At 36.3% G+C, this 14,688-nt stretch overlaps 1 protein-coding gene across 5 annotated transcripts in view; it reads right to left on the reverse strand.

Annotated features, from left to right (window-relative positions):
• The window catches only part of NBEA (neurobeachin), a 731,002-nt gene that overhangs the window by 471,451 nt on the left and 244,863 nt on the right, over positions 1-14,688 (reverse strand). For all 5 annotated transcript variants that reach the window (XM_062194378.1, XM_062194375.1, XM_062194377.1 and 2 more), the window contains exons 27-29: positions 12,032-12,139; positions 10,363-10,531; positions 7,714-7,809 (exon numbers count right to left, since the gene is read on the reverse strand). In XM_062194378.1, the coding sequence (XP_062050362.1) occupies positions 7,714-7,809; positions 10,363-10,531; positions 12,032-12,139 (373 nt within the window). The remainder of the gene's footprint in view (positions 1-7,713; positions 7,810-10,362; positions 10,532-12,031; positions 12,140-14,688) is intronic.

The following is a 14,688-nucleotide window of genomic DNA, read 5'->3' on the forward strand; positions in this document are numbered from 1 at the left end:
AATCATGCTTCCCACCCTATAGCATTTCTGTGAGGTAATGAAGGTGATCATTAAAATCAACAATAAAATGTCAACATACATTTGTATGCTTTGGACTTTTTCTTGAGAGGCAGAAAAAGAGATACAACTGCTATGCTTTGACTGAGTATAGTTTGAATATGTCCTCTAAATGTTTATATATTGGAAGTGTGGCCTCTGATGTAGTGATGGTAAGAAGTTGTGGGACCTAAAAGAGATAGGGCCTAATGGCAGATGTTTGGCATAGCAGTTAAGACACCCTCTTTGGACACCTACATGTCATATATAAGTGCCTGGGTTTTAGACCTGCCTCTTTCCTCGATTCAGCTTCCTGCTAACATCTAACCTGGTAGTAACAATTCAAGTATTTGGGTCCCTGCCACCTACATCTGAGACCAGATTGAGATTGAGATTTTTTTTTTTTTTTTTGACAGGCAGAGTGGACAGTGAGAGAGAGAGAGAGAAAGGTCTTGCTTTTTGCCGTTGGTTCAGCCCCCAACGGCTGCTGCAGTCAGTGCGCTGCGGCCAGCACACCGCGCTGATCCAAAGGTAGGAGCCAGGTGCTTCTCCTGGTCTCCCATGGGGTGCAGGGCTCCCATGGGGTGCAGGGCCCAAGCACTTGGGCCATTCTCCACTGCACTCCCGGGCCACAGCAGAGAGCTGGCCTGAAGAGGGGCAACCGGGACAGAATCGGTGCCCCAACCGGGACTAGAACTTGGTATGCCAGTGCTGCAAGGCAGAGGATTAGCCTATTGAGCCGCGGCGCCGGCCCAGATTAAGATCTTAGCTCCTGGCTTTGGCCTGGCCCAGCCATGGCAGCTGCAGGCATTTTGGCAGTAAATAAACAGATTGGAGATTTCTGTCTCTCAGCCTTTCAAATACAAAATGAAAAAAAAAAAAAAGTATGTTTTTTAAAAAAAAGGTAGGGCCTAGAAGGTAATTAGGTCATGGGGTACCACCCTTCAAGGAAATTAATGCTGGTCTAACAGAGTGAATTGGCTCTTTCAAAAGCAGGTTGTTATAAAATGAGGTCACCTCACATTTGGCCCTTTCTAAACACAGCTGGTTTGTTTTCTATTTTTCTGCCATTTTATGACACAGCCTGTGGGCCCTAACCAGAATGCTGCAGCATGCTCGCTGGACCTTCCTATCACCAGAATTATGAACCAAAATATTTTTTCCTTATAAGGTACCAGTCACGGGTATTTATTTTGTTATAATAATACCAAAAGGACTAATATAATAACTAAATATAGCATGACTATTGATATCAATTACAAAAGTCAATACTGCATATTATATAATGGTTAAGGAAGGGTTAGGCCTTGAAATTAAGACTTATTTTCAGTCAAGACTTATTTATTACTTATTAATTTTGTGACTTAGGATTAGCCATTAAACTTATTCCCATTCCTTTAAAACAGGCATATAACTTTACACACATTATAGAGCTGTGAGAAAGAACATAATGCATGAATAGTGCTTCACATAAAGTAATCTCACTTCACATTTTTGCATCTGCTGCTGCTACTACTGCTCTACTTTACCTGTAGTTAATAACTATCATCATATCCTATGATGGCATCACCATCGTCACGTCCCATGAGAGCCCAAGCACTGTCTCTGGGATTCCCTTTCTCATCTGCAATCTCTTTCTCTTCCCCAGCTCTGCCTTCTTTATCCAGAGTAGTATCTCCTATACAAAAAACCAGCTCATCATCTCTATCTCCCCTTAATATTTCTAGCATATGAGGTGCTTTGAATATTTCTCTAGCTTTTCTGGAGGCAGTCACAATAGAAAGACACAGGATTGTAAATGAAATTGATCAAAGTTCCAATTCTGATCACAACTTCCTAGTTTTTCCTGTTACCTCAGACAAATTAGTCACCATTTCAGAGTTGTGGCAACTGTGCCTGGAAAATGCAGGGCTTAAGTATGTTGTGACAATGAGGAAACTTGTAAGGCTATTGCCTTTGAGGTCTTTGCTTGATTAAACTTTCCAAAGGCTTAGATACCTCAAAACCAACACATTTAAAGTGGAAGTCTTGGTTATTCTTGTTGACTATATCTACCTCTAATCTTGCCTGCTTTAGTAAATGATCTTTTTATTACCTCAGTGGCTTCAGACCAGACAGCCAAGGGTCGTTTTTCTAATTTCACATTGTATCATGCCTCAATTCAATCTATTATCATGCCCTCTCCACTTTATCTCCTAAGTCTATCTAACTTATCTTTCTCGTCAATTCCACTACCACTATGTTCTAGTCCTAAGCAATACATCTCTGAGCTAGAAAGCAGCAGCCTCCTAATGGCTTACTCATTTCTCCAGCATGCTCCCTCTAGTCTACCCTTACCACCACTTTATCCAGAACACTGTTCAATTTGTAAACCGTGTTATGACACTTGTTAGATCATATAATGTCCAATCCCCAAATATACCCAAATACTAATTTCCACAATCTAAATATAGGTTCTCTTACATGACAAGAGGGCCATAAAACACTAATGACTTGAAAATGATAAGTTATTCTGGATTATCCAGGTGGGCTCAATATGACTTCCTGAGACCTTTGGAGCAAGAAACCTTTCCTAACTGTTTTCAAGAGGAAGATGTGACAACATATGAATGGTCTGAGAAAGGTACCATTCCTGGATTATGAAGAATGTTCTTGAATCAAGCAATATAGCAATCTTTAAAACATGGAAAAGGCAAGAAAAGTGGATTCTCCTTGAGATCCTCCAGAAAGAAAGGCAGAATTGCTACTGACTTGATTTTCACCTGGTGAAATAAATGTTGGACTTCTGACTACAGAATTATAAGATAATAAATTTATCTCATTTTAAGTCATTAGATTTATGATAATTTTTATAGCAGCAATACAAACCACTACAATATCCCTCTTCCCAATTTATATTGTCCTTCGTACTATATACAGATCCTAAATGACTGGGCTCCTACCTACCTATAAACTCAAGGGATGCTTCTATTCCCCTGATTATATTCCACCAACATGTTTCTCAAATGTGCGATGCAATTTTTCTGAACAGGTTGGTCTCTTTTCAGGAATGTTCCTCTACTTTCCCTAATTCTTTGAACCAAATTTTGAACTCATTCTTTAGTTTCCAATGTAAATGTCACTTCTATAACAGGCATTTCTCAGCACCCAAACTAAGTGAGTTTTTTTCTTTTATATATTCCTAATAATCTAAAAATTTATTTCTTTTGATATCAAACAGATTTGCAATTTTATATTTAAGTGTACGGTTTCTAAAAGTGTATCTCTGTCATTAGACTGTTAGTTTCATAGAGATATGGACTTCTTACTCACTATTATATACCACCAGTATCTAGCACATAGCAGAAAATAATTAGATTATTAAGAACAGTGCCATGGCTCACTGGCTAATCCTCTGCCTGTGGCGCCAGTACCCCAGGTTCTAGTCCCGGTTGGGGCGCCGGATTCTGTCCCGGTTGCTCCTCTTCCAGTCCAGCTCTCTGCTGTGGCCCAGTAAGGCAGTGGAGGATGGCCCAAGTACTTGGGCCCTGCACCCACATGGGAGACCAGGAGGAAGCACCTGTCTCCTGGCTTCGGATTGGTGCAGCGTGCTGGCCGCAACATGCCAGCCGTAGTGGCCATTGAGGGGTGAACCAACGGAAGGAAGACCTTTCTCTCTTTCTCTCTCTCTCTCTCACTGTCTAATTATGCCTGTCAAAAAAAAAAAAAAAGAAAATATATAATGAAGTTAATTGAAAAGGAGTCAAAGAGGGTGAAAAAAGAGGAGATAGGCTATTGCTGGTCCTTTGATACTAAAAATAAATATTTACATTGTTTTTCACAGTTGAAGTTTAAAAAAAAAAATTCTAGGGATAACTACACATCACTTCCACCATTAAATAACTTACATATATAGAACATCACTAAGATGTTGAGTAAGAGTTTTGTAAAGATTATATTAATAAAAATACTTGAGTATCTATAAAATAAATTAGAATTATTCACATAATGGACTTCTATGAAATCATTAATTTTAAAATTAGGAGAAAATTCATATATTTGCAGTATTAAAAAGTTGTGCTTTTATATGAATATAAGAATTTACTTAATAAACACTTGATTCTATTTACACAGAAGTAGAGAGTAGAATGGTGGTTACAAGGAGCCAGGGAGATGTGGGTTAAAGAGTATAAAGTTTCAGTTATAAAGAATAAGTTCTGTAAATCAATATATTAGCGTAGTAACCATGATAGTAATAATGCATCACATACTTGAAAATTTTTAAGAAAATAAGCTTTAAATATCCTTAGCACAAAAATTGATAAGTATGTGAAGTGGTATCTATGTTAATTACTTTGATTTAATCATTCTATCTGTGGATATACATCACAACACACTGTACATCATTCAGATGTGTACAGTCTTAAAACAAGGGAAAAAAAAGTGGGGAATGAAGCCATGTTTGCTCAGGAGTCAGAGACGGCCCCTGTGAGGAGGTGACCTTAAAGCCAGTACCTGAATGACAAAAAATAGGGAAAGAGACAGCCAAAGACTAAGATCAAGACACAAGGATTCTGAAGCAGGAAAATGTTTGGTATGATTATAGAACTAAGAGCTGCTCTGACTTTCACAGTGAGTATAAGAATAACAGTAATCAAGAATATTTAACCCCATTTCCTTTACACATTGATCTGTGGATGGACACCTCCACCAAGCAGACCAAACTGCAAAGGTAATCAACTGTCATCTTATTCAGGACACTTGTGAAATTTTACTCTAAGTGCTACTAAAATTTTAAGAAGGGACATAATTTGACATGCATTTTAAAACAATCACATTAGCCACAAAACTAAAAACTGATGGTCAGTAAGAGAAGAGGTGAGGAAACCACTTTGGATGTAATTTACTGTAATCCAGAAAGTCAAAAATGCATTAGTCTTGATAATACAAGGTAAAATATAATCACTTTGCCCTCAAAATCATAGAATCTTCAGGAACTTTTAAAAAGAAAAACTATCCATTATATATGCAAATATTTATTATATTCATGTACTACATTAAATAAATTATGTCTACTACATTAACGTATGTGCATATTTCAGTGCTACTTTAAAAACTGTTGTCAGTAATGTACTGAGAGAGTAGAGGCAAGAAGTCCAATGAAGAAATGTTGGCAATACTTCAAGAAGGAATAAGGGTATGAACTAAGGGACAATCAATATTATAAAGAAGACTCAATTAATTCAGGTTTTAAAAAGGGTTCAATAACAAGCTAGAATAAGTGAGCGATAGGGGAATGAAGGACTTCAATAGTTATCCAGGTAAGTGCTCATAAAGGTATTTGTAAAATTTATGTTCTTTTCCCTAAATTTATGTTCTTTTCACCAGCTGACACTTTTGGATAATTTAATAAATAATTGGGGCTGGTACTTTGGCACAGTGGTTAAGTTAAGCCACTGTCAGCAGTCCCAGGATCCAGTATGGATCCTGGTTTGAGCCCCAGCTGCTCCACTTCTGATCCAGCTCCCTGTTGATGCACCTGGTAAATCAGTGGTAGACAGCCCAAGTGTTTGAGCTCCTGCACCCATGTAGGGGATGTGGATTAAGTTACCGATTCCTGGCTTTAGTTTTCTTCAGCTCTGGCTGTTGTGGCCATATGAAGCATAAACCAGCAGATGGGAGAACTCTTTCTCTCTTTCTCTAAGTCTACCTTTCAAATAAGATAAATAAAATTTAAAAAATAAATAAATAGGGGCCAGTGCTGTGGTGCAGTAGGTTAAAGCCATGGTCTGCAGCACTCGCATCCCATATGGGCACTGATTCAAATCCCAGCTGTTCCACTTCTGATCCAACTAGGGTAATGCAACTGGGAAAGTAGCAGAAGATGACCCAGGTCCTTGGGCCCCTGCACCCATGTGGGAGACCCAAAAGAAGTTTCTGGCTCCTGGCTTCAGCCTGGCCTATCCCTGGTTAGTTATAGTGGCCATTTGGAGAGAAGGCCATCAGACAGCAGATCTCTCTCTCTCTCCTCTCTGTAATGCTGCCTTTTGAATGAATGAATGAATAGATAAATAAGTACAAAAATAAAAATACAACTGGTTAAAACTAAACTTCAAGAAACATAATCAGACAAACATTAAAAGGAGAAAAAGAATGTAATTACAAAACTTTGTTGTTCACTTTAAAGTGTGGGATAAATGATTAATATAGACAATTGCTACTATACTTTTAACTTATTTAAATAACATATCACAGCTAAATAAAAAGTTTTAAGCAAAGAGTGATTCCGCAAAAGAAATGCTTACACAAATACTTTAAAGAAACACTAGGAATACAAATTTTTAAAGTTTATGATGTGACAGTAAGTTTTTTTTTATTATTAACTTATCTAATTTGAACAGGTAATAATGATATTTATGGGAATAAATAACATCTAACCTGTTTTTTGTTTTATTTCAATAACAGAGACACAATAAAAAATAGTATCACAGAGACACGAGATTTTTTTAAACTTTATGGAAATGAAAACACAATGTAAGTTTATTTTCTTGCAAAAATTTTCAAATTACACATATCGGTAAGTTCATGAAATGCAAACTTTAGATTTCAAAATATGCATTTTTGACATCCAAAATGAACCTAAGAATCGTAAAACTTCAAAATATATATTCAGTATTCATCAATAGCTAGCTCTGGTGATTCATCGTCTACAGTTTTAATAAAATATAAATATTTCGTTAAAGAAATGGATTTCAGATCCATGAATTTTCTTTTTATAGACCATTTGGTACTGGAAAATAAAACATAAAACATTCTATCAAATTAATTACATGATATATGATAACCTTTTAAGAATGATCAAAATCAGTTATTCCTAAAGATCAAGAGACTTAAATTGGGAAACATATCAAAGAAAACACTCACCTCAAATTTACTAATGTGTTTATTTTCTATGATCTTATCTAGTATGGAAAAACAAGTTACTATGCTTGCTTGTTTGAAACATGAAATTCATGAAAAATCTTTCAGGTACCTGACAAAAAAGCCAACTGATTTCACCTTTAAAAGTTCAAATCAGAGATGGGAATTTAGAACAGCAGTTAAGAAGCCACTTGAGATGCTCATATCTTAGACCCAGTCCCAGCAGTTGCAGTTATTTGGGGAATGAATCAGCAGATAGTCTACCTCTGTCTTTGTCTTTCGAATGAAATGAAAACAAATAATCTTAGAAGTAAAAAACAAAATAAAACAAAAAATCCAGAGTATTGGGATTGTGTTCTGACTACAAGTTCAAAAATTTATAGCATGGCTTGATGCTTTCAAGGCTTGTTTTTGGGCATTTTTTTCCCTACTGAGTCTAAAATTTTATCATCTATTTTGGGTACTTTAGTCTCATGATGAAGGTGTTATCCTTCTGTAGTCTCTGTTAAGTGTCACTAGTGTGCATGTAAACATTCATACAAATATGTATCCTCAATTTACAGATGATACTTAATAATAATAATAATAATGATAATAATGAAGCACATATACAAACTCAATATTTTGCTATCAACAGCCATGTATAAATACAACATACCATATCTCCATAAACCTAAGGTATGTACACATTTATAAATAATTACATAATGAATATTTATTTTATAACAACCCATTATATAAGGATGCCAAACAGGTCAGGAAATAAGTCAATATTACCTTTGTAAAATGAGTGGGCAAAACTCTGCTCAGGAATTAACTTGGCAAGGAATCCATGGTTCAAACTTGGATGAGGGATAGATGGTATGACCACAACTGTGGAGAAAATCATGCAATCAAACTTGAGCCAGCATGTAACAATCTACAACATGATTCACTGACGATCCATGGCAATTCTATTTCACTGCAACATGCAAACAGTACTAGCAATAGTGAATGCATTGCTGATGAAAGGAAAGAGGTTATGTATTAGGAGAGAGGAAACAGTATTCTCATTAAATAGAGATAATATAGAAACATATACAAAGACACACAAATATGCCAGAAAACTGGAATTTGAGAATCCATTTTAATATTTCCCATTTTGTACATACATGGTAGATATAAATACATTAAAAATGAAGCAAAGTTAAAATTATAAAGTACTTTTGTTTTAAATGGTGACAAATATGACCTGGAATGATAGGAAGATGTTTAATTTGAGAAATAAAACTAAAAACAAAGAATATTATGATGAAACAACTTCATGTTTGTGTGTTAAAAGTAAATATTGTATGCAACAGCAAAATATTATAGCTAAGACATAATCAAAATTTCCACAGCAGCAGTAAAAGGTAAATGAAATATAATATGCTTATGGAAAACAATATGCAGAGATTTGACCACTAATTTCTTGTCACTTTTTTTTTGTTTTGTTTTATTTGACAGGCAGAGTTAGACAGTGAGAGAGAGAGAGAGACAGAGAGAAAGGTCTTCCTTCCACTGGTTCACTCCCCAAATGACTTCTGCGGCTGGACCTGTGCCGATCCGAAGCCAGGAGCCAGGTGCTTCCTCCTGGTCTCCCATGCGGGTGCAGGGGCCCAAGCACTTGGGCCATTTTCCACTGCCTTCCCAGGCCACAGCAGAGAGCTGGACTGGAAGAGGAGCAACTGGGACTAGTACCCGGTGCCCATACGGGATGCCAGTGCTGCAGGCAGAGGATTAACCAAGTAAGCCACGGCACCGGCCCCTCTTGTCACTTTTAAACATATCCATTTGAGAGGCCAGCTCTGTGGGATATTGGGTTTAACTGCCACCGGCTACACTGGAATCCCATATGGGTGCCAGTTCAAGTCCTAGCTGCTCTACTTCCAATCCAGCTCCATGTTAAAGTGCTTGGAAAGCACTAGAAGATGGCCCAAATCCTTGGTCCCTGAACCCATGTGGGAAACCTGGAAGAAGCTCCTGGACCCTGGCTTCAGCCTGGCCCACCCCTGGCTGTTGTGGCCATTTGGGGAGTGAACCAGCTTAAGGAAGACCTCTATCTCTGTCTCTCCTCTCTCTGTAAGTCTGCCTTTCAAAATAAAGTAGATCTTAATACAGTTCACATGCATTTATTTAGGTAAGAGAATTTCAACTATAAATTAATCTGGTGATACCAAAAATAACCATTGGATTACTAAGGTTATACTGCAGACAACAGAGAAACAACATCTGGCAGGACATGCAAATGTCAGAAAGTGTTCCATGATATTAAAAGTTCCATTGCCATGAAATGTGTTCACAGTTTTCAAGCAGAGAAACCACAGCTGATAAGGCAAGAATTCCTGCAACTTGGGGATTTTCTGCATATGAGAGACAACATGACCCAAGACAGTTCTTTTTTTTTTTTTTTCTTAAGATTTATTTATTCGAAAGTCAGAGTTACACAGAGAGAGGAGAGGCAGAGATAGAGATGGAGAGGGAGACAGGGAGAGAGAGAGGAAGGGAGGGAGGGAGGGAGAGGAGTCTTCCATCCGATGGTTCATGCCCCAAGTGGCCGCAATGGCCAGAGCTGTGCTGATCCAAAGCCAGGAGCCAGGAGCTTCCTCTGGGTCTCCCACATGGGTGCAAGGGCCCAAAGACTTGGGCCATCTTCTACTGCTTTCCCAGGCCATAGCAGAGAGCTGGATGAGAAGTGGAGCAGCCGAGTCTTGAACCGGCGCCCATATGGGATGCTAGCACTTCAGGCCAGGGCATTAACCTGCTGTGCCACAGCGCCGGCCCCCAAAGACACTTCTTGTCTATGATATTAAGTCTTTTAGAATGTATGCTTGCTTATTAAAAATCATTGATAGAATATTGAGGTACTAAAATAAACACAGACAGAAAGATAGGAAGGAAGGGGGATGAGAAGGAGGAAGGCAGATACAGAAGATGGAGGTGGGGAAGGATAGAACAAGGAGGGTGGAAGGAGGGAGAGAAGGAAGGACGGTTATTTTATAAGCTTGGCTCTAAAAATTTATATTTTGGTTTATTCTCGGTATTGAACAATTCAGTTAGGACCTCCTACTTTTATGTTTACAAATATTTTAAAGTAATATATCTAAAATATATATATGAATTACTTGCATATAAAATAGATATCAATGAATAATTCATATTAAAAATGAAAAACATGAAAACCAAAGATATACTGATAAAATGAGAATATAGCAAGTATTATAAAATGTTATTCATACATATTTGTATAATTAAAGAATATTAAACCAGCATTAGCATAACAACTATTTATAAATATCTGAGGCAACTATGAATTGGTCCAGTTTAAACAGGGATGTAAAAGCGAAGAATATAAAAGAAGATAAATGATGGTGAAAATTCAAAAAGAATATTTAAAAAATTAAGTACCTGTACTTGTTGGTGAATTTATTTCTTGTCTGATGTTTCTACCTGGTTGGCTTCCAGTTCTTGCAGTCTCTCGCTGGGGTTCTAATATGTCACGGTACTTGGAAACCATTAGAACCGAAATGAAGTAAACAACAGCCAAAGCTAAGAATTGTGCCTGCTTGCTGTCATCCTGTTTAAAATACAGAGGCGATTTTGACACTCAAAAATTTTAAAGTCTGCTACTCTTTCATTTTCTTTATGGAGATAAAATGTGATATTTAAATATATAAATATATATTTACTTAATAAGTACCATTTAAGTATAAATACAAAAATACAGAAATATATCATGCAAAGTATTGGATGATATTTAATTGCAAAAAACTAAAATATTGAAATTTTGCTAAATATTCTTTGGTCTCTTTTCACTATTATACCCCACTTATATAAACAACGTATGTACAAACAGAACATAGTTGACTAATGTGTTAGGATTTTAAAACTTGAGTTTTACATAGTACATTTGAATAAAAATAATAGTAAGTTAGAACTGGAATACATATAAAAGTCTAATATATTATTACCTGAGCAAAACATAATGAGTACGAAATGAGGGAGTTATAAACAAGGAGATGACATATAACATGGATTTTTTACAACCTCAAAAAGCTGTTAGTGTGATATGGCAGCATTAGCAAATGCTACCACAATATTTGACTGCATTAACAGACAAAAAGTAGTAATAATCCTACTATGTCTCACTGAGAAAATCACCTTTAACACAAACAATTCTTGAGATTCCTCATTTTCAAAATTCAATGATAAAATGGAAAACATGTATGTCTGTCTCTCTCTCTCACTCTTTCAAGATACTGAAAATAATCATTAATAAATACAAATTTCAAGTAAATTGTCTTCTACATTTCATGAATCATCAGCTAATATAAAAACATAATCCAAAATGGTTCATAATAACTATATTAAGGAGAGCTGTCAATGTTCAATCCACTGTGAAACATTATAGATGTTTCCATGTAATTTCTGGAAATGACAATCTTATTTTCGTTTACTTTGAGTAAGTAATAATGTGATCAGAGCTCAATGAAAAATTCTCCCTAAGTTATCTCTTCCCTTAAGTTTGTTAAGCTATCTTTCTAACTCAAATTTCCATTGATACCTATTCTTCCTTAAAATTAATTCCTCACCACACAAAAAAATAAATTGCCAGTCACATCTAATGAATTAATCCCTTTCATCCACAATACCAGAAACATGGAAAATAACAAAACAATACTACAAATGGAGCAAAGAATACTAAAAGGGAGGAGATTAGATGATGTGAATCAAAATGAATTACTATTTTTCAGGCCCATTTTTATTCTTAGTATTTAAACAAATTATATCAGCATTTCATATTTTTAATCTTTATTTATTTGTATTAATATACACAGAACCAATTTCATGTATATCATTGATACAATCCCCAAGAATACAATACTTTTTCTCTCTCAGAAGTCATATATCTACAGTTTTCAGAGAAAGCTGAGGCTCAATCATTTTAGTCAGAAGTATGCAACAAGCCTACAATCCCAGACAGTAACACATCTAGTTTTAAAATGCAGCTTTCTTATAAATTTTAAAGTACTTTGTACAAATCCAAGTGGAAAGTTTTTAAGCTGGCAAAACTTACCACATCCCGAAAGACAACAGCACGAAGGCGATTGATATCTACATCCTGAAGAAGTCTATCTGGATCCTTTATAGGAGAAAGGTTACCTGGAACATTTTCCAATGGAGTCTTAAAAAGAGAATTGTGAAGAAATAACATATTACAGAGAATGTATATAGTATCATTTCTAACACCTTTAATTTGGGCTAAACTAGTTACACGGTTTACCTCCTCCTGAGTTAACATTTATTGACAATAATACTCTATTATAAGGAAAATTTTCTGTTCTCTACTAATGTTCAAGTTTCTCTCAATGGTGTTCTTATTCCTTACTGGCATATATACCACTATACACTCATAAAGGCAGCTAAGACTTGCTAATAGACTTCAGAAAATTTGGGCTCAAGTCTTTGTGTCTTTTGCTTTTATTAAAATTTCCTGTGTCTTACTTTCCCTACCTCTATTTAATTAATCGTTTTTGTATCTCTGAGTTCATTTATCCATCATGCTTTTATAATATACAAGATTATTATACAACGTTTCCATGTGAGATTTAACATGTGACTATTTCATGATCTATTAAAAAGGTAGAAAAGCTTTGAAAAAAAATTCGGTCACAACACATGAAAGGTGAAAGATATTAAAGGTCATCACCACCACTGCTATCCTGATCTGATCATTACACATTATAAATATGTACTGAAATGTCACACTAAATACTATAAATACATAGTAATTATATTCTAATTAAAAACAAATGCTATTTTAAAAAGACAGAAATAAATAAATTTTAAGTTATATGTGCAGTAAAATAGGGAGTAGTCTTTAATCTGTTACATTTTTACTAATACAAAGTATTTAGACTTGTGTGGATAAAACTTGATAACATACATAGAAAGCAGCAAATACAATTTCTGTACATAATAGGTACATACTTATCGCTATGCTAATGAAAAATAAATAGGCCATCTTCTACTTCTCTATAGACAGCAATCATGATAATTCACTCCTAAATTATGTTTGATTCTTTTGTAGCATAGGATAGTGAAAAGAGAATGATATTTAAAGATTGATAATCATTTGGTTTCCATTACTATTCCAAAACCTACCAGCTAGGACCTTGGGTGAGATCATAACCTCTACAAATCTCAGTTCTATTACCTGAGTAATAGGCCAATATTTGTCATGATGATTAAAGAAAATAATTCATAGCATAGATGCTTTTACAACACTGATAAAAAAGAAATTTTTTTTTTGGATAGGTAAAGTCATAGACAGTGAGAGAGAGAGACAGAGAGAAAGGTCTTCTTCCACTGATTCACTCCCCAAATGGCTGCTATGGCTGGCACTGTGTTGATCCAAAGCCAGGAGCCAGGTGCTGCTTCCTGGTCTTGCATGTGGGTGCAGGAGCCCAAACACTTGGGCCATCCTCCACTGCCTTCCCGGGCCACAGCAGAGAGCTAGACTGGAAGAGGAGCAACCGGGACTAGGACCCAGCGCCCATATGGGATGCTGGCGCCGCAGGCGGATGATTAGCCAACTGAGCCAGGGCACCAGACCAAAAAAGAAATATTTTAATTTATAGGCCACTTTACAGAATGTTTATAGCCCTAATTTAATTTGATCCTTATAAACTATATAACTCTGTTACACTGTATAAAAGTGAGGCCCTGGGAAAATAACATAATTCATGAAAAACCAGACAAGTTTCTTACAACACAAAATTTAACTATGGTTTACTTAGTAAAATGCCACATCAGAAATGCATAGACAGAGGGAGGAAAAACCTCCACAGCCATGTCCTTTTACTCTCTGTACTGAAATGTGTTTATTACTATATCAAGTCTTCCTCTGATACATTTACATCCATCACTTCTTACCCATTTTAATGGCCACTGTTTTTGCCAGAGAGTCACTGTATGGTTCAACTGAATCACTAGAAGTTTCCTGTTCAATGAACTTTTCTGTACATTTACTAAATCAAAGCAATACTTGGCCTGAAAAATCTTGAATGGTTACCAATTATCTAACTATAGACACTATTGAGATCTAAGCTCTCCAAACTACTAATCTATTTGTTCATTTAAGAATTTTTTTTTTTTTTTTTTTTTTTTTTTTTTTTTTACAGGCAGAGTGGACAGTGAGAGAGAGAGACAGAGAGAAAGGTCTTCCTTTTCCGTTGGTTCACCCCCCAATGGCCGCTGCGGCTGGTGCGCTGTGGCCAGCGCACTGTGCCGATCTGAAGCCAGGAGCCAGGTGTTTCTCCTGGTCTCCCATGCAGTTGCAGGGCCCAAGCACCTGAGCCATCCTCCACTGCACTCCGGGGCCATAGCAGAGAGCTGGACTGGAAGAGGGGCAACAGGGACAGAATCCAGCGCCCCAACCGGGACTAGAACCCAGTGTGTCGGCGCCACAGGCAGAGGATTAGCCTAGTGAGCCACGGCACCAGCCAAGAAATTTATATTGAGTGGCTAACTGCTAGAGAAGGGAAGGTAATATGTATTAACTGAATGCTTGCTGCATTCCAGGAATTACTATACATTTTAATACATTACTGGTTTTTATTTAATGTATATAAATATGAAGTATATTACAATATGATTCAATTTTAAAGGCAAAAACTGAGGAATAGGAGACTAAGGAATTTTTCTCAGTTCATAAAATCAGTTAAATGGGGC

This window comes from Lepus europaeus, chromosome 6 (assembly GCF_033115175.1).
Source record: "Lepus europaeus isolate LE1 chromosome 6, mLepTim1.pri, whole genome shotgun sequence".
Lineage (NCBI taxonomy): Eukaryota > Metazoa > Chordata > Mammalia > Lagomorpha > Leporidae > Lepus > Lepus europaeus.